At 41.6% G+C, this 20,846-nt stretch overlaps 1 protein-coding gene across 5 annotated transcripts in view; it reads right to left on the bottom strand.

The window, feature by feature from the left end:
* Window positions 1-20,846, bottom strand: part of MTX2 (metaxin 2) — a 58,745-nt gene that overhangs the window by 6,592 nt on the left and 31,307 nt on the right. For 4 of the 5 annotated variants that reach the window (XM_084813739.1, XM_084813757.1, XM_084813750.1 and 1 more), the window contains exons 4-7: window positions 6,687-6,759; window positions 3,127-3,203; window positions 634-726; window positions 199-237 (exon numbers count right to left, since the gene is read on the bottom strand). In XM_084813739.1, coding sequence (XP_084669865.1) covers window positions 199-237; window positions 634-726; window positions 3,127-3,203; window positions 6,687-6,759 — 282 coding nt within the window. Of the gene's footprint in view, window positions 1-198; window positions 238-633; window positions 727-3,126; window positions 3,699-6,686; window positions 6,760-20,846 lie in introns of all 5 variants that reach the window. The other variant, XM_084813776.1, reaches the window with a different exon arrangement.

The raw sequence follows: 20,846 nt of genomic DNA, 5'->3' as shown, positions 1-20,846 counted from the left end.
CCACTTTGAAACCAGTATATCCAGTAATGACAGAGCACTCCCCCCAAAATGTATATGCAAGCAAAATTAAAGCGAAAAAAATGGTATCATTAGTGGTATAAACCTCTATGTTTCATTTATGAGTAGGGACTTGCAATTGTGAGCAAAAGTGTTTTCTCATTAAAATTTAATTAAGATAAATGCTGCAGAATCACTCACCTCCTGGACTGTAGCATCATCACACCACTGAAGATACAGCTAGAAAACAAAGAATACTAAAACTTCATAACATATAAGGTTATACAGACAGCTAATTCCTTGCAGCTTTGTCTTCTATCCCTACCAAACAAGCCATTAATAATAATGTTTAGAATACTGGAAGGTGGTTGCCAGTTCTGTCATGGAGCAACCACAGGATCTCATTTGACAAAAGAACAACAACTCTGAATTGAGATTGCAATATGTAAACTAAAGGTGTGCTGCTTTTGGAGACTTATTGTTAATCATAAGCCCATCCTTGTGTTTTATACAACAACAACAACGATGGAAGTGGTGGTATCAGCTTGCCGTATCATAAATAAAACAGCATTCTAATCCCCTTCCCCAATATCATTCATTTCCCAAGACTGACAATTTACTCATGTTTTACCATACCTCTGCTGTCAAAAGCATATTATTGACTAATTCCATGTAGGCTTTCATTTCAGCTTTTTGGACTTCATCCAACCCATCACTAAGTGAATGGCCCTAAGGCAGGAGAGAAAGCAGGTGGGGGGGGCAGGTTAGAGAAAGGATAGCAAAAATTATCAGGTTGAGTTCCTTCCACAACCCACTGAAGTCCAGGGCTTTGCCTCACCCCAAAAGCTCACTACATTATAACATTACACATTAAAAGCAGCTTTGCAGACCACAAAGACAATTAAAGTCTCACAGAGAAAAACAAAATAATAGTGAAATGTAATTGTTTAAGCAGAAAAACACAAGGGACACCAGCATACAGTATTTCCAGCTATAGAACTGTTTTGCCTTTGCTTTTCTGCTGAGTAGCCTTAATAAATACAACATTGTGGTAAATAAACAAAAGTAAATTATGATGATGCAAATAAAATACAATGCACGGACATTGATTTACAAAACTAAAGAAAGAAGCGAGAGTCAGTGTGAATATTGATTATCTGGAATCTTAAGATTTAAACGAAGTGAATCTCTTCCATAAGCACTAGATCACGGAAGCCAAGAGGTAAGTGGAACACCTAGGCTAGCCAAAATGTCAGAAAGCAGCAATCTCTTAGGCAGAGCTTCTGAGGACTCTTCTTCTGACAGTACCCACTTGCCTGAAAAACTGCTTGCAAATGTGAAAGGGGGGAGGGGGAAATTTCAGAGTAGCATCTGAACAACTATAGTTGGAAGAGGAATATCTAAGAGATATTTACCTCAACTAAATCAATTAAGAATTCTGCAGGTGGCTATTGTGGAAGCCCTGGTGTATGTGGGCACATGCACAATAACCTTTTAATTTGGGACATACTGAATTGCTGTGAACCACCCAGAGAGCTTCGGCTATTGGGTGTATAGAAATCTAATTAATAAATAAATAATGCTTAGGATTTGGACAAAGACAGACATCATTTAAGGCTTTTCCCCATGCAGCAGACATTCTAACACATACTTTTGTCAAAACCAAATATAATCAAATTAATTTAGAATTCTCTTGCCTATCGTATCTCAACTGAAAGAAACTGACAAGCGTCAGAATAAATTTTGAAAAAATGTGATCGCATGTGGGGTCACATGATAGAATTGGCCAAATGGTTCCAGAAAAGGGTTGGAGAAAAAGATAAAATGCCTGCTGGTTATTAAAAAGTCCAGGGATGAGTTGAATTGTGGACACACCTTCAGACACAGAAAACTATTGAGTCATCTTTTAGTGGCAATAAGGATTAGCAAGCAGCTGAATAAAGAGTTATTTCCCTAAAACTGCAGACATATCTTCCAAATGTTAAGGAAGTTTAAGCAATAGGAAAAAAAATTACATATCCAAACCAAACTAGCATCCTGTAGGAAAGAAAGACTACCTTGGAGGTCAAGTAAAATTGCCTGGCATTTATGAACCCCCCAAAATCCAGTCTTTGATGTCCATAAATGGAAAGGCTCCTTTTATTCATGGAAAACTTTTGCCCCAGTGGAGGGGGACAATTTTTGCGATCCCCCCTACCCCTACAGCTCCCAATGCCACCTCCCATACTGTTTTGGAGAGTCCCCCAACCCTCCAGAGCAGAGTTTCAGAAGGTTCAAGGGGCTGCAGGGGGAGGGAAAAATCAGCCAACGTTACCTCCTCACTTCTGCCCATGGAAGCAAAGTCTGGATCCAACCAATGGACCTAATGTCCATTGCACTGCACTGACAATAGGCATACTCACACCTATATTTTCAAAATTTCCCTCTCAGAAGGAGCCCACACCCAACTTCTACACTTCTCTTGCATTGATCACCAAAATGTTTTTAGAACTTAGGAATGTTTGAAGAACTTGTTTTGAGATTCTGTATGAGCTCTTTCTGAAGGAGAAGCTCTCAGCAAAATACAGGCACACATGTGGATGATTTATCTGTTTTCCTCTGGGCCCAGGAAAAGGATAAAAATCCAACATTTTATGTTACATACAAAACACACGCACAAAAGGAGGACCACACATAGCAAATTTGACAGCAAGAAAAAATCCTTGCCGTAAAGATTAAAAGCACCAAACTTATATGCTTAATGAGATAGGAAGTAAGGGCATGGAAGAGAAATACGTTTTTGTCCACAAGAGTTCAGTCTAAATTAACAGCTATAAGAATATCCAACTCCCTCAAAACCTCTCTCTCTCTCTCTCTCTCCCTCCCTCCCTCCCTCCCTCCACACACACACACACACACACGCATAGATGCCTTCCTAAACTGGATCCTGTCCTAAAGCTTATTAATAAATAATTTTCTTTATGAGCCATTAGAAGAAGCCTTACCATGCAAAATAAATGATGCCACCCTGTCTTCCACAGATCTGATTCAACTTTATTAAGTCACCAAGATAATTTCATAGACACAAATTTAATTAGTACAACCTAATGGGTATTTACTGAACAAAATGGTTTCGTATGTGCACCTTACCTTGGCTTTTACAAACTGGACAATGGGGCCAAGTTCAGAAACTACTTGATTTCCTACGTGAATAAACGGCACTTTTCCTGTAAGTGGAAAAAAAATAGTATACTTAAAATACTCGCCACCTAATTGGAATATCATTTTGACCCACTGATTTCAATGCATTGAAGAGGATATGAAGTGTTCCACTGAAATCTGTAAGATTTCAACAAATGCAAGGTTAAACATTTGCACCAGAGTATCTGCTCTCAAAGCTGGTGTGACAATAATAGTTTGTGGCATTTGTTCCAGGAGGTAATGGTGGCGGATCATATCCTAAATATAGGCCCTGTAAAATACAAATACTCAGAAGCAAAAGAAGTTGTGGATCAGTGTTGGGGCATATCTGAATTCCTTGGTCCCTTCAGCATTCAGATTCTCTCAGGTGCTGTCATTCAGTAATACCAAGACCTGTAATCTGTACGGCAACCATGCACAGCCTGGCAAGCAGATGCAGGGAGTTCTGGACAGCACACAAGAGCCTCTGTCCACACACAGCAAATAGCAGCACAACTGTGTCAGATCACATCTTCATTTCCCTGCAAAAGATTCCCACAGTTATTTCTGGTTGCGTCTTAAATGAAAGACCAGAAATGAGAGAGACTTTCCCTACAACACATCTTAAAATACCTTAAGATGTAATGCACAATTTCCATTTGAGAGCTGACATGCCTCAGTATGTTTAACTCGTTTTGTGCTATAAACCCACTTCATCAACTGACACCTCTCTCTCTCTCTCTCTCTCTCTCTCTCTCTCTCTCTCAATCTCCTGTTAGCTAGCTGTTGATGGACATTTTTGGACATGGTTTCAAAACTAACTGGACTCAACATAACAATTAACCAACAATTGCTACAAGGACTGCTACTTAGTATCTGCTCAAGATTCTACTATTGGTTGGCTTTAACAATCTTCTGTCAGCTTCATAGATGTTACATAAAAATGTAGGATACACACATGTACGACATTGAAAGAAAGGCTAATTGGCCTGCATCTAGAACAAGCACTTAGCTGTGGGAGCCCTACTGTAGACTCAGAGCTCCTATACAAACTCAGAGCTCTTATACCAACAAGGCTTCACTTCAGTGGTGGAGAGCAGTTCTATGCACATCTCTTGGTGTTGAGGCAAGAGAACAAAGCCGAGCAGAGAGTGAACTCCTTTCCCCAATGTTCCTTTGTGGAGATGCAGAGGCTGTAATCGTGAGACCAGCATCAATCTCTTCAGTGAAAGATTCTGGACTAAGTGTCTGGAGGTATCCTCACTTTAATGTTTATTTTTGTCAAATAAAAGTCGAGAAGCAAAGTTTTAAAGGAATACTGAATACTGACACTTTCACTGTCCGAGCTTTGCTCGGAGTCACTGCCTGTTAGTTACACAGGCTCACAAAGTAATCGTAAGCAAGAAGCAGCACTTCCGCACAATGACGTGCATTGCAAAAGCAATGCAGGGTCTTTTGAACTTCTAGACCTCTCAGTGGTTTTATTGATCCAGACTTTGCTTCCACATAGCTACTATATATAAAGAATGATCTTTTGGTGTTCTTGCAGTCAGAGTCAGCATTTCGGTGCTCTCAGAAGGCTCTTAACAGATGTAGAAAACGTGAGCGGAGCCAACCACACTGCCCTCTGGTACAAAATCCCACGGTGGGGGGGGGGGATGCTTTTGCGGCTGTGGGTTTAATCTCATGCAACTACTGCCACAATCCTAGGCATACCAATCTTACAGTAAGTCTCACTGAATCCCTTTGGACTAATGTCTGAGTAAATATGCATAGGATTGTGCATATGATACTTAATAAGGCTTCTGTGCTAGGCAGTAAGAAATGCTATCAAATCACTAGCTAACAAAACTGAGAGAATATACACCTTAAACCAGAATTTAGCCTTCTCTAGTTATTTCTCTTCTCCAAACCCAGTGGGGGGAACCCCACCACATTTATTTATTTATTTACAATATTTATATACCGCTCTGCATCAAAGATTTTGGAGCAGTGAACAACAAAGATAAAAGAATAAAATACTATATTAAAACTTAATAGTTTTAATATGGTATTTTATTATTTTATCTTTGTTGTTCACAGCTCTCAAATGGAAATAAATAACATTTTAACAGAAACAGATTCTGAACTTAATAAACTTCAGCTAGTCACGCGAGGAAGGCCTCTCGAAATAACAATGTCTTCAGGAGGCGCTGAAAGCAACACAATATTGGCACCTACCTGACCTCCAACGCCAGGGAGTTCTACAGAAAGGGGGCCACCACACTGAAGGCTCTTTTCCTGGTGGACTCCAGCCAGGCCATGGGTTTATGGAGAACCACCAGAGACATGCCCTCTGATGACCTCAGTGACCAGGCAGGTTGGTAAAGAACCTCTCTTTAGAACCTCTTTCAGGTACCCTAGTCCCAAGTTGTTATGGCTTTGTACACTAGTACCAATACCTTAAACCTGTCCCAGTAGCGAATAGGCAGCCAAGTGCAGTTCCCTCAGCAAAGGAGTTACAACGTGGAAAGAGGCAGATTCTTACAACACGGAAAGAGGCAGATTCTTACAACAGGCAAGCTGCTGCATTCTGCACTAGCTCCAGCTTCCAGACCAGCCTTAAGGGCAGCCCCACATAGAGTGCACTGCACATTATTAGTTGACTAGTAGACCATTTCCTTAGAAAGCAATAGACCTGCTCCCAGTGGTTTCAGGCCATAAGGGGGCACGACCAGATGATAAATTTAGGTGATCAGGCACACTGTTTTGAGTGAATCTAATCCCACAATAGTCACAGGATCTCGTCACGTTTTTTTCCAAGGTGAGACTTCAAATGAACATAGGACGCTGCCTTATAATGAGCCAGGCCATTGGTCTATCTAGTCCAGCACTGTCTGCACTGACTGGCAGCAATGGTTCTCCAGGGTTTCAGGCAGGATTTCTTTCCTAGACTTTGACACTGTAGGTGATACTTGCTAAGAGAAAAGTGCTTGGGGGAGAGAAGCTGTAGGGAGGTAGGACATAAGAGGGGAGAGGGTTCCGCTTCTTTTACCCATACTGGCATTGTATTTAAAATTTTTGCCCTGCTGCTAGCTTCTGTTTGGTTATTATTTTTATATTGTAGTTTCAAACTTTTAAACGTTTATATTGTATTTTATTGTCTTGTATTTTATGGTCTTAATTATTCTGAACTGCTCAGAAAGCTTTGGCTATTGGACAATATAAAAATGTAATACATAAATGAATGAATGAATAAAATACACCCCTTTTGATGTTAAAATTAGACTCCTCTACTCCCTTTCACCATGATGGGGGAAGTTCCATATTTAAACACACAGAACACCATGCTGATCCTGGCCCTAAAGTACTGTATTTTAATATACTGTACTTCAAGGGATTAAGAATGTTGAAATGTATTATAAAGGAAAGGAACTGTAGTATTAACAAGAAGCAAGACCACATACAGCAACTCTGACTGATCTCCGAGAAGAGATACTGTTGCCATAGTTTCCAAAAACAGGTGTAATGTGAATGACTGCTACACTTACCAGAGGGGGACATATATTCTGCATTTGCCCTACAAACCACCTGGACTGGCAGATTGCACATTTGCAAAAAGGCCTGAAAATAATAAATAAAAGGTTACAATTATTATCCACAGGCAAAATAAATATTTAAACAATGTTGGAGTTTAGGCCTCAGGACAAGTTTTTAAAAAGCTGTTTGTCAAAACAGGTAAATAGCACCATGATGCTTGTAAACATAGGGTTCCCACATTTTGCTGATCAAAGTCTTACCACTTTAGATGCTGCTGCTGCAAATTAAGTATTAGAGAAGGCAAATGGAATTACGACAGCCCAAAACATACATATTGGTCTGTATTCTTTTGCTTAACCAAGATATCCTCTCCCTACAATACTGAAAAAAGATCTTATATTAGTTTATTTTTGCTTGCTGCTTTCACTGTTGTTTCATATTTCTTTTATTCTACTTTGGGAAGAGAGCACTGATTTCTGTAGTTTAAAAATGAATAAATGAGAATATAACCAGAGAATACAACCAGCTATACTTCCAAACTGGAAGTTATTACATACAATTCTCATTTCTCATTCACCACCACCCACAAATCAAACAACAGATGCTTTACATTTAAACACACAAAGTAGAGAAATGTGCAGTTTTGTTCTTCTGGTGTACATCCCCCAACTCTAGGGAGTACTCAGTCTATAGTACAGGAAGCTGCCATACACATGAGCCTGCTCCCATCCTACAATTGAGCTGACTAAAGTCTAAATCAGCCTTATCCAACCTGGCACATTCCAGATGCTTTGGAGTTCAGCTCCCATCAGCCCCTGCCAGTATGGCCAATGGCCAGGAATTATAGGAGCTGTGATCCAAAACATCTGCAGGGCACCAGGTTGATCTACATCCTGGCTCTCCTAATGGATTTGAAACCTAGGAACTCAAACTGTGGATTGGGACCCCCTGGAAGGGGAGACATCTGTTTGGATTCTTCCAGCACCAGCAGGTTGCTCCCAAACAAGCAGAGGTTGGGGTTTCTCTCTCTTAGAGCCCCCAAGCAGGAGCTCTGCAAACGGAATCAGAAGCAAAGAGTTGCTTAGTTCCTCTCCTGTGGATCAAAGCTTAGAGCAGTCAAGCAGACTCTGCTGCCACAACAGAAAGTGAGGGTGATATGACACTGCTAATAACCCTTTTGCTCTGGTCCACAGGTTCATGCACAGCAGCAGAATACATGCAAGAATCTCCACCAACATCCACCCCACCAAACACATGGATGAACAATGTGAGGAGGGGAGGTGGCCCTGAAGATACAGCAGGAGATCCCAAATTGATTCGTTTTGAGCAATACTGTGTTAAGTAGTTACTGAGATTTTTTTAGAGCTGCAAATTATTAACCTTACAAATAAATCAAACCCAGTTCAAGTAGTATCTCAATGAGTAATATTTTAAACATAGTTTCAGAAAGTGCCATTGTGAAAACACATGGAAGGAAAAAGGGGATATGCATTTTCCTTCGTAAAAACACAACAAAGGGTGATGTGATGACAACTGAAGAATTATTCTCCAATTTAACGGGGGGAGGGGAGAGAAGCATGTCTGGAAATTATAAAACATGAACAAATGTGCAAAACATTCCAGTTTTCCTATCAAGCAGTGGCAGAGCCTGTAAATTTAAAAGTCTGTCTGAAATTATAAATGAAAACTGCTCAGTATCATTCCTGGAGTGACAGATTATATTCCTAATCCAGTTATGGTAATAGTCACATTTGTAGTTTAACATAAATTAAGCGTTTAATTGTATTTGTGACTACTTTAAACAAAGTAACAAATTCTTTTGTACCTGTAAATGTAATTTATTGCAAAGCCAGGTTCATTTTCCAAATCAATCTGTTTTACACTGCACTGGAATGCTACTATAATGGTATAATGTAATTCCTGCTGCAGAATGTGGGAAGGGTAGACTCACTGGTAGCACAGAGGAGGTTTTGAAGATAAATGAAGATGCTATTCATTCAGGGGTAATTTCATCTTAGAACCATATGAAAGATGTTTCACTCAGACACAGTAGATGCCTGGCTTGGGATTTCAGTCTATTTTCAGCTACAATGTAATGTTGTTAAATCGATTATGTTGATACTGTATTTCTAATCATGAAGAATTCCAGCTATTATTCTGCTTAAAGAATGGATTGTCAAGCTCTCGTTATATTGCTCAGTCTCTCTCTCCAGTTTAGAGCAACAAGCAGTTTCAGTTCACAAAACTGTAATTATAAATTCACATTAAAAGAGTCACAAATCAGTAAAATCAAGACCAGAAAGTCTGCAGAGTTGCCTCCTATTTTAAAGTGGCTGTATAAGGCAGCCCTCTTTTTCGCTATTAACAAAAAGCAAACTGGTGACCTGCCCACGCATCACGAGAATTCCTCTTCCATAGCAACATTTCCCCCAATCACGTCTCTGTTTCCATGGAGGCAGGAGTCCATCAGCCCCCTGCTCCCATCAAAGTTGGTACACATTTCAGTTTTGAGAACTGCACAGAATATGGTTGTATTTATATCATGGGCTTGTATTGCCTAGTGCCTGTGCTGCCATGACCGTGTGATACTCAGTGCAGCAGCAGGTGAGGCTGCAGGAGCGGAGCTAGGGGTAGTTATTGTGATCCACACATAAACTCCATGTTATTCACCAGGAACCCTGGGACCGGCTATGAGGGCCTGTACCTTGTGCTGGGCCAAAGAGACAGATTGAGGATGCTATTGGTGCTTCCCAAGGGCCTCCCTGGCTGAGCTAGCTCAGGCAGTCTCAGATGTAGTTCTGGAGAACCACAGGATTTTTGTCCTGCGGGACTACAATATCCATGCGGAGACTGCCAGCTCAGGACTTCCTGGCCTCTATGACAACCATGGGGCTGTCTCAGTTTGGCACTGGTCCAACACACAGGGCAGGGCACACCCTCAATCTGGCCGTTGTCTCAGGGAGTGAGGGAGGTGGCCTGGATATTGGGGGGGGGGGGAGTCAACCCATTCTCATGGTAAGACCACTTCCTGGTGAAGTTTGGTGTCACTGTGTCAGTCCCTCCCTGCAGAGGTCAGGGACCCATTAAGAAGGCCCACCCTCAGAGACTTATGGAATCTGAAGGATTCCTGAATGCTCTGGGGTGTTTCTAGTAACCAGAGCTGGCAATTCTATTCAGGCCCTTGTCACACTACGGAATGGCGAGGTGTGAGGGGCTATCAACACAATCACTCCTGAGCGTTCTCTTCGGCACTGTGGAGTTTGGATGGCTCCCTGGTTTATCAAAGAACTTCGGATAATGAAATGGGCAAGGAGACCCCTGGAGCTCAAGTGGCATAAGACTCATCACGAAGGACTCATAAGAGTGCAGAATCACACCCACTGTGTGGTGGTGAAGGCAGCGAAGGAGGTTTCATAATACCTACTTTAACACTGGATAGCATTGCTCCTTCCTCCAAAGAGGCATTTTCTACCTTCCTTAACTAGGCAGCCAGACCTCCCCTGACTGCCTTAAACAGCCAGGAGGGGGAAGGATCAGGCGCACAGTTTTTAATCTCACACATCCTCAGGCTGCACAGATTTAAACATATCCATCATAACAGTACAAGAAGGTCCCAAGGGTTCATTCCTAGGATCGGTTACACTTATGGCACTACCGGCCCTAGAATGAGGCTCCCAGCTGTAAGAAACAAGAGTGTTAGTTAGGAGAAAATTGGCTAGAAGAGGAAAGTGCAGGGTAGAAGCAGCATCTCTCCAAATCCCATCCTCATTTTAGACTTTCAGGGGACACCTGGGTCTGCTGTCAACAACTAGTTTGGTCCCTAGTATAGCTCTTCTTTAGAAGCTACTCTTTCCTCTCATCTGAAAAGTCACTTTTGGGTAAAAAGAAGCAAGTGTACAAAGTAGAATATGGGCTATGGCTAGCTGGACAGCAGTACAGATTTAGACCTTATCGTGGATTTGTTGTTGTTGTTCAGTCGTTCAGTCGTGTCCGACTCTTCGTGACCCCATGGACCATAGCACGCCAGGCCTTCCTGTCCTGCGCTCTCTCCCGGAGTGTGCTCAAGTTCATATTCATTGCATCCGTGATGCTATCTAGCCATCTCATCCTCTGCCGTCCCCTTCTCCTTTTGCCTTCAGTCTTTCCCAGCATCAGGGTCTTTTCCAGGGAGTTTTCTCTTCGCATTAGGTGGCCAAAATATTGGAGCTTCAGCTTCATTATCTGTCCTTCCAATGAGCAGTCAGGGTTGATTTCCTTTAGGATGGACTGATTGGACCTCCTTGCGGTCCAGGGGACTCGTAAGAGTCTTCTCCAGCACCACAGTTCGAAAGCATCAATTCTTCGGCGCTCAGCCTTCCTTATAGTCCAGCTCTCACAGCCATACATTACTACTGGGAAACTTATCGTGGATAGCCAATATCATATGCCAATATCATATGTCAATATCATCATGTTGGAGTATAGATGGTGAATGCCACATAAGACTGTATCAACAGCAATACCCTTTCCAAAACTCAGGATTTGAATAGTTCCAATTTATTCAGCATTGGTAAACCACAATTGGAAGTACTATTCTTAATGCTGAGCACAATAGGTCAAGCCAGGCATTGAAATAGTGGAAAGGATCCAAGGAGGATGACAAAAAGGGTTAATCAACAGCGCAATAGCTGGAACAGACGACCCGTCTAACTCTAGCCACCCAATATCTTAATCCAGCCTTCCCCAACATGGCATCCTCCAGATCTTTTGTACTACAATTCCCATCATCCAGCCATTGGCCATGCTGATAAAGTTTCAAACAGCTGCAGCTGTAGAAGAGCTTGTTGCTTCTGCTGGATGGTAAGGCAGGGCTGGAAGAGGAGGGAGCTATTGAAAGACATGCAACAACCCAGGAAGACCCTGCTTCTAGCCTTGGTGGGAAAAGCTGCAAACGGAGAGTATGATTCTGCTGCTTTTGCACTTGCTGAAACTGGTTCATGTGGGCTTGCTGCCTGACCACTGCTGATCATGCTGGCTGGGGCTAATGGGAATTGTAGTTCAAAACATATGGAGGGCACCAACTTGGGAGATGCACTGGGGCTAATTCTCACATTATAGGACAAGAATGACTGTTGCTCCTCCATGATCCCATTCCCCTCCACTCAAAGTGAGAACACTGAGATCACATTGCTGATGGTGTCATTGTTTCTTCCCATGCATGCTATTACTTTTCCCTTCCACAGAAGACTAAATCCAAATGATGCATTAGTAGTTACTTTCTGCATCTCCAATTCACACAAAGAAAAGTAGCTGAGATAAAATGAAGATGCATAGTAAAGAAGGTATGATTTTATAACAAGCTTTTAATGGACTGTGTGTTGACATATTGACTCATACAAGACATTTGAAAGGGGAAGGAAGGGAGTTCATTTCTGCCAATGATATGAATGGTGGTAAGGAGTTTGAGAAAGACCCTGTCTTGGTTCCCTTGGCCCCCCTCTTTCCTTATGCACTCACACACACAAATAGAGAGGCTTCAGTCTCACTCCTTTAATTCATTATCAACAGGTTCATTACAGATGCAAATCCTCAAAGACTCTCAGGCTACAAAGCAATGCCTCCAGGGGATTCAAATGGGAACATGGAAGTTGCCTGCAGTTTGAAGTGAGGCTTGCTGGCTAGACTAACTTAGGGAGGGATGTCCCGCCCTTCCAGTGATGCTTCCTTCCGTCGCCTCTCATGCACGACCGCCTGAGCTCCATCCCTGACGTTTCCCTCTTAGCTCTGTGCCACAGTCTGGCATCTCTGAGGTCACTGCCCCCACTCTCCTCTCCTCCCGGCTTCTCACAGAGGGGGGCAAGGGGGGGCTTCAGGCCTGACCATCTGGGAGTTAGTAACCTGAGAAGCACGCCTACCCATATCTGAGCTGGCTTGGGAAAATGCATCCCCCAGTTCTGGCTGTTCCTCTTCTGAATCTGAGCTGCTAACTATCTCCCTGTGCTCAGAATCAATCCTGACAGACCCCCCACATAAAAACAGTTCTCTCCCCTGCAAATAGTACGCCTAAAAACTCTCACAAGGGCAATTGGGAGGGCTTCTGCCCTGAAAGGCAACTAAGAAGTATTTCAATAAATTAAATAAACGTTACCAAGTTACTAGTACACTGCAAAAAATAGGGAACGCAGAAAGCCAAGTAACAAGGTCCTGATTTTTCTAGTGTTTAAAAACCAATCTGGCTGCCCATCTTGGAGCGTTGGACGTAATTTTTCAAGATGCTGTTCTTCTACTTTCGTGTTCAGGCAGGAACAGCATACAAAAGAACAGCAGAAGCAACATATAAGGGTAGAGCAATCCAATGGAGGTGCTGTACTTGCCCTAGAGCTGGTGTTGTAAATTTCCTCCCATTCAAGCTGACCGGGGTGTGTGTGTGTGTGTGTGTGTGTATCCATGGTGGTGCTCCACCACATCCAAAGCCATGCCTGCTCTCTGCAGCCTTGGCAGGAGGCAGCTTGCTTTTCTCTCTTTTAACCTTCTTCCTCCCCTCTCCCTCCACCGTCAACTCCAATGGGAGGGAATTTACATCACTAGCTCCAGATTTGGCATCACTCCTGGTTTGTTCCAGGGGAACGACGGCACTTAGATCCCTGTGCACTCATGGGCTCCCTAGCATGCCCCGTTTCTGGCAGAACATTGCTGGCAATACGACGACATAGCAGAGCTTTCTGCTCTGCAGGTGGAGAGGGAGGCCTACAAGCTCCTATGGTCCCTCAGCCACCTTCACTTTCCCAGAAAGCAGAGGAATGTTCCGTAAAACGTTTGCATGACAACTTTAGCCAATTTTTGAAAATGGAAAAAGGCAGTTTGCAAAAAAGGTCGAGAGCAGCCGCTCCGCTTCTTCCTTCACTGCTGGCTATTTGCATGATAAGGCAGAAGTAGATGATATTGAATTGGTGCTAAATATATTAGCTCTCATGTAAAAAGAAATGGCTTCTAAATGGAAAACTCCTGAAATCACATCAAGGGAAGGACGAGGATATGGAAAAGAACAGAACTGAGTGAACTAACACACTTAGGTTTGAAAAGGAAGGTTGATGGAAAATCCATTGAAAAATGGAATTTATTCATTAGATATTGGAACTGATTTATAGAACAAAGAAGTATTGAGTGTTTTTTCTCTGTTTTATTATTTATTGAAGGGATTACCATCCCACCTTTCCAATTCCTAAAAGGAAATGTTCACAGTGAGTTTATGTATCTACATTATCTGTATATTCAAACATTTATGTTTTATTTATTATAATTAAAAAGATTAAAAGAAAAAAGTCAGAACATTCATGCTGTCCTCCTACACTTATAAAAAAAACCTCATTAATTTGATATTGGCTCTTTTTAAATTATTTTTTAACAATGACTCCAATTTAATGTTATAATACTAAATTTTAAGAAGATTGTTTATTGTGTATTTATTTAGAGCGTTTTGTCATTAATCATTCATATTATGCCTGTTTTCATAAGATTTAATTTTTTTGTTCTTTGGGAGAGGAAAATCATGCTATTAAATTACTTCTTAAAATGTTCATAAATTTAAACATGCATTAATACAATTTTAATTAGCAATTTTCCTTCTTCCAATGGTCCATATTCAACAGCAATAAAACTGACTTGATTAGTACACCTGGGGTCTGTAACAGACCAGTATGTTAATTCCAATGGAGTTAGCCTTAAATATTTTACTAGGACACTTTCCCCTTCACCTTAAAAACACCTAGGAGGTATGATTTATTTTTTTTTAAGACAGCACTGAATGGTTATCACCTCCTTCTCATAACTACAGAATCAGTTTAAAAATAGCTATTTTGTATTGTTAAATGACAGCTTTTGAAATACTGGGGTCATTTAGACTCCAATACTTTTCACATACAGCATTTTCCCCCATTTACTTTAACTGAAGTCTAACTGATCCTATTTATCTTTTTTAGTGAAACATTCAAATTCATACACACTAGAGGAGAGCTGAAACACAACAGAACAACCAACATCCAGAGCCCTTTTCAGATGTTTGGGAGGGTGGGAACATTGCAGATGAACAATAGAACATGCACAGAGTGGAGGACAATGCCTGCTGCCTCCTCCTTAAATATTTTCAGAACTTCCCTCCTTCTATGCATGTGAAAGAAACTCTTGTTGTGGGAGTTTCCTATAACCGTGCAATCCTATAATTGACTCCTGCAAAGTAAGTCCCACATAATTGACTCCTGCAAAGTAAGTCCCACCGGATATGTCATTCATATTCTTGTTACCCTGACTGTATTGGGTCTTGTTACCTTCTCTGCACTGGGTCACAGAGGTCTGTAGATAATGAACATTACCTATAATACTTCTGTATTAGTGAACAGAAGTAATGAATAGTTATGTAAAATTCCATCAAAAAAGAAAGTAAGATTTGTGTGTGGGGGGTGCGCGATACAATAAAAGTGAACAATTAAGGGCGCAATCCTATTGTGGCTAGTCAGTGGCTAGACGGCTATGGGCTAGGTCGGTTCCCAGAGATCCGACCCCCACCCCCTCCCACACCACCTCATAGGCAGCATGGATCGGCCCCACACTCCACGCTTGTAAGAGCAGCACGGAGCAGCGAAAACAGGGCGTTCCTGGGGGCGGGGCGGGGCAGTCGGAAATGCCAGTATGACACATCCTACGTGTCATCCGGCCGCTGCTTCCCACGCTCCGAGGTCCCAGGGCTAGACAGCCCAAATTGGCTGTCATGGAAAGCACAGCACCCCTATTCTAGATATTTCTAAAACACAACATTCAATTACTGAAATTATCATTTTCCTCTTATTTAAATTCACTCCTAATGGAAGCAAAATTACCATCAGTATCAAGAATTTACAGTACAAATGCAAAGGATTGTCAGTTCCAACAACATTGTGCAGCATGGTAGTTAATGACTAAATAAGTAGCGTTGCAGTAATTCAATTAGCATAATTTCTAAATACTACAAAAGACAAGGAAACTTAGGGTTTTGGGCAGCCTTCTTGCTTGCTGTGAAGCTCATGCCAAACTGATGTTCCTGCCCTCTTGATAAGTTTCTCCCCTGTCCCCCAAATAATGAGAGTAATACTTATGCACTGAACTATAAGATTTTTTAAATATGCTTGCTACATGGTGGTATGCTTAGAAGAAGATTTTAATCAAGGTTCTCTGACTATTTGGGGTCAGCTGAGATTTGGAATTTTGAGAGAAGGTCAAGCACAGTCTCACAAAATGGCTGCCATGGGGGTTTGTCATTCATAAAATGGTTGCCATGGTGGGCATGGCCAGTCACAAAACAGTCATTTCCCAGAAAGCAAACTGGTGAGACTAAAAGGAAAGTAACTTGCCCAAGAACCTAAGTACAAGACAGAGTTGTGGTCTGAGCTCCAAAACAGAAAACTCAAATAAAGGTGGAGCTTGAGGGCAACACTTCGCTTTTCAGCATACCAGTGTCCCAGATAAAAAAAATAGTAACTTTTTAAAAATCCTAATAAAACAAAAATCAAGAGGGGCAGGGGAGCCTGGCGGGCACTAAGGGAGATGTCCATGGGCACACATAGGCACCATGTTGGAGACTCCAGATTTTAACAGATTTCATTGCACGGGTCAAAGAAAAAACCCAGCAACTTCAGTCATATATATTCATAAGTACTGAACACTGCCATCTCATGCTGAATCATCCGTGGCTAAAGTTTAGCTTTATCATGATTATCAAAAATATATTTACTTACTATTACTGTAAAAATATATTTACAGACAAAACTAAGCCAACCCACAGCAGACTTACTACTTGAAAAAGATCCTGGGCAGAGGCTTCTTGCCTGTCAGTTCTTTCTCTCCTGCTGGAGACTGAGTTCTCAGAACTCTCAACCACAGCACAGTAGGGCAGGGAGCAGCTGAGATACCTTCCTCAAGTGCTACTCTTTCAGAAGCCCTTGACACATTTATGAATTAAGGATTCACCCTGTGCGCACATATAGATATATGTTCAAGCACATGTGTCATGTGCAGTCATGTCTTAAGCAGTGAAACATGTTCTACCACATAGGAAACACACTGGCTGAACCTCTTCAGCACTTGTAGAAGCGAACAACATAAGAACATAAGAACAGCCATGCTGGATCAGACCAAGGGTCCACCTAGTCCAGCTGAAACAGACATGGGGCTGTGTACACTCTCGATTCTAAGCTACCAAGCTGCCTTCAGCTTGGGTGAGCTGTGGACAAAGTAGATGAGCTTCAAACACATTTCGCTTAGCACACCCAGGCAGCGTCAGGAAAGAGGGCTGGGGGAAGCCTCTCGAGCTGATTTCTAGTCAATGCAGCTAGCGATTTTGTGTTTAACCCTTACCCCTTCCCATCCCTCTTGAAATGTCGGTGCTGAGCACGCAGATCCCATGAGGGAAAGGGAACAACTCTCCTCAGCTCCAGCCTATGTCTGTTCTTCAGACACAAAGCAGCCTGGATGGGAAATTGGATGTTCAAGACAAGAAACGAGTTCCCATCCCTCCACCCCACAGTCCATTTGTGTTTGTAAAGAAACAAAGTACATTATTCAGCGCTCTAAGAAGGAGGAAAGGACTAACTTGCTAGTGATGAGCCTGCTACAGAAAGAAAATGTGTGTGTGAACTATTCAAGTAAGTGCTGCTGGGAGCACAAATAGTCTGGACTGTGTGCCAAGTCCAGAACTTTCAAAACTCAAAGCAAGATTACATGGGCAATGATAGTTAATGGGTTGCTGGATCCAAACTTACATATCCATTCATGGATAAAGCCTTGCATAAATGCGGCAGGGGGGCTTCCGTGAATGGGAACTCCTTCTATGAACGGAGCTGTTAGGTCTGGATGTTGGGTCAGATCCAGATGTAGTCCTACTTAGAGCAGACCCACTGACATCAATGCAAATTTGATTTCAGTAGGTCTACTCTAGGTAGGACTACATCTGGATCCAACCCATTTTTTTCCCAGTCATCAGGGTACATGGCACTTTATAACAGAAACAGGAAAAAGAAGAGAGACGGGTCCCCATCTCAAGGTGCTTCCAATCTAAAGTTTGACACTGGGGAGAGAATGTAAGGAGGTGAGTGATGGGTGAGGCATGTAGACTTGATTGCATTTGGGAATGAAGAGTGGGTGCAGAGTTAAGCAAGACTCACGCAACTTTTCAGGATGGATGTATAGACCACTATGGGTTAATTGTGCATTTCCACAGAAGTACTATATTGCTTTGGAGGAGAAGAAAAGATTTCTCAAAAGGTTGGATACATCTGAAAACCAATTTATCACCACCACTGCTAGTGTCATCACACAGGACCAAAGGACCGAGTGGAAGCAAAATAAAGCAAGAAACACCCACAACATTCACACTGATCCAAAGAGTGTTCAGCAGAAATATCTGGGGGGGGGGGGTGGCGAATAAACAGGTAATGTAAACGTATACTGAGGAATAGAAGCCCTGAACACTGGTTTCATTGTCCTAGCATATGTCCTCTAACATAAAGAGTCAACAATAAGGCCTATTTTATTCTTTATTTAAGGTATTTGTATACCACCCTTAATAAAATCTTGTCTCAGGACAATTTACAATAAAATTTAAAACGTAATAGTAACTACAATAAAAATATACAATAAAAATTCAACATCAGTGTTCAAACAGCTAAGCGAAAGATTTCTATCAAAACAGTGTTTAAAACATAATATATATATATATATATTTTAAAAATGAGGATAATTAAAAAGGTTTTAAACTGGAGCCTCGAAGATAGTAAGGTGGGTGCTGGGGGAACTTATTTGGGGAAGATATTCCACAACTGGAATGCCATATATGAAAAAAAGTCCTCCTCTTCTTTGTTGGCGCCCACCAACTTATCTCTGATAGTGGGGGCACTCTAAGGAGTAGGGGGGTTTCAGTGGAAAATCTTAACATTTGGGCAGATTTACACAGGTGCAGGTGGTCCTTAAAATACCTAGGTGTGTCCCAAATCACAAAGGAGTTTAAATGTCAAAACCAGCACCTTGAATTGAGCTTGGAAACAAACCAGTTAACCAGGGAAGCGAAGAGGATCTCAAGAGCCTCTTGTTGAGGGTGAAAGAGGAGAGTGCAAAAGCTGGTTTGAAACTCAACATTAAAAAAAAACGAATATCATGGCATCTGGCCCCATCACTTCCTGGCATATAGAAGGGGAAGAAATGGAAGCAGTGACAGATTTTATTTTCTTGGGCTCCAAGATCACCGCAGACGGTGACTGTAGCCATGAAATTAAAAGACGCTTGCTCCTTGGGAGGAAAGCTATGGCAAACCTAGACAGCATAGTAAGAAGCAGAAACATCACCTTGCCGACAAAGGTCCGTCTAATCAAAGCTATGGTTTTCCCAGTAGTAACGTATGGCTGTGAGAGCTGGACTACAAGGAAGGCTGAACGCCGAAGAATTGATGCTTTCGAACTGTGGTGCTGGAGAAGACTCTTACGAGTCCCCTGGACTGCAAGGAGGTCAAATCAGTCCATCCTAAAGGAAATCAACCCTGACTGCTCATGGGAAGGACAGATACTGAAACTGAAACTCAAATATTTTGGCCACCTAATGCGAAGAGAAAACTCTCTGGAAAAGACCCTGATGCTGGGAAAGACTGAGGGCAAAAGGAGAAGGGGACGGCAGAGGATGAGATGGCTAGATAGCATCACTGATGCAATGAATATGGACTTGAGCACGCTCCGGGAGAGAGCGCAGGACAGGAAGGCCTGGCGTGCTATGGTCCATGGGGTCACGAAGAGTCGGACACGACTGAACGACTGAACAACAACAACAACAACATGTTCCCAGTGAGCCATCCCAGTTAGCCTGACTGCTGCATTTTGAACCAGCTGCAGCTTCAAATACGTCTTCAAGGGCAGCCCAAGTAAAACACATTAGCCTAACCAAGTAGTCTAACAAAGATGTTGCCAAAGCCTGGATGACCATTACCTAACCTGCAAAGTACAAAGGTCTCTTCTTCAGAAAGATAATGGAACTCCTATTTTATTAGGTACTGCTTGAAAGTAACTAGTAAACCAACTTTACACTTTGGAGTAATGTATTACTTAGAAAATAAGGTGTTTGTTTTTTTAAAAAAAGAAATAACTAGTGGTATCCTTATAACATATTCTTATGAAGTGATACCATCACCTTACATCAAAGAAAATTGTTCCATAAAGTTTAAAATCAGATATCTCTTGAAGTCATATTTATAGTCATGGCTACTATCAGCTGTCAGACCAAAGAATATTGAAGAAAAAGAAGATTTTTAATATATTATGGTTAATTTATCATCTAAGTGACATCTGTAGAACAACAGAATTGAAATAAACAAAATCCTCCTCTGAAAAAGAAATTTGCTTTTAAATGTTTATGATGATGATGATTAAAGACTTCTGTAACTCTGATATAGACAGAGGAATGTAGGTCCAAAAATAGTACCATCAACTTCTTCTCTATCAAGGGATTACTTAAAATGATTACACTACAAAATACACAGTGGGCTCCATCCAACATCTCATGAGCAGAATTCTGCTCACACAAGGGGACTTCCCCTTCCTCTCCTCCCCTCATGCACTCCCAACGCTTCAGAGCAGGTTGGAGTCGGGAAGGCAGCTGCAGGGAGAATCCATTCAACCACTAGTGTCTGTTCCACCACTGGCCTATACTAGCATTAACTTATAAAAATTATACTGCTTTCCTCATCTGCAGGATTAAGATTATCAATCACAACTGGGGTCCCATGAAAAAAGTTCATGGATGCTTGTGATTTGTGTTACCCATTAAAATTTTTGTTGTGTATATTATTTGCAGTATAATCTTATGCATATTCACCTAGAAATAAGACCCACTAAACACACAGGATTAACTTTTGAGAAAATATGCACAGGATTATTCTATTATTCTTATGCATCTACTGCTTTTTAAAAACTATTTTGTCCTTTTTATTTTTTATTTAGGATTTTTTTAAATTTACATTTTGGTTAGGTTGCCCTTTTAACACAAAAAATTCAAACATTCCAAATTCATAATCTTCCCAGACTAACCTTTAATACGTATGTTCTGTTATTTACCACAGTGAGATCCTAAAATTCTAAAGAACAGCTTAGTATCTACTCCTGTTCTTATTTTCGTTATCCCCT

The sequence above is a fragment of the Heloderma suspectum genome, chromosome 1, assembly GCF_057233095.1.
Source record: "Heloderma suspectum isolate Gila_16-S chromosome 1, 16-S_ref, whole genome shotgun sequence".
Classification (NCBI taxonomy): domain Eukaryota; kingdom Metazoa; phylum Chordata; class Lepidosauria; order Squamata; family Helodermatidae; genus Heloderma; species Heloderma suspectum.
This window is presented reverse-complemented; position numbering and strand designations above follow the sequence as displayed.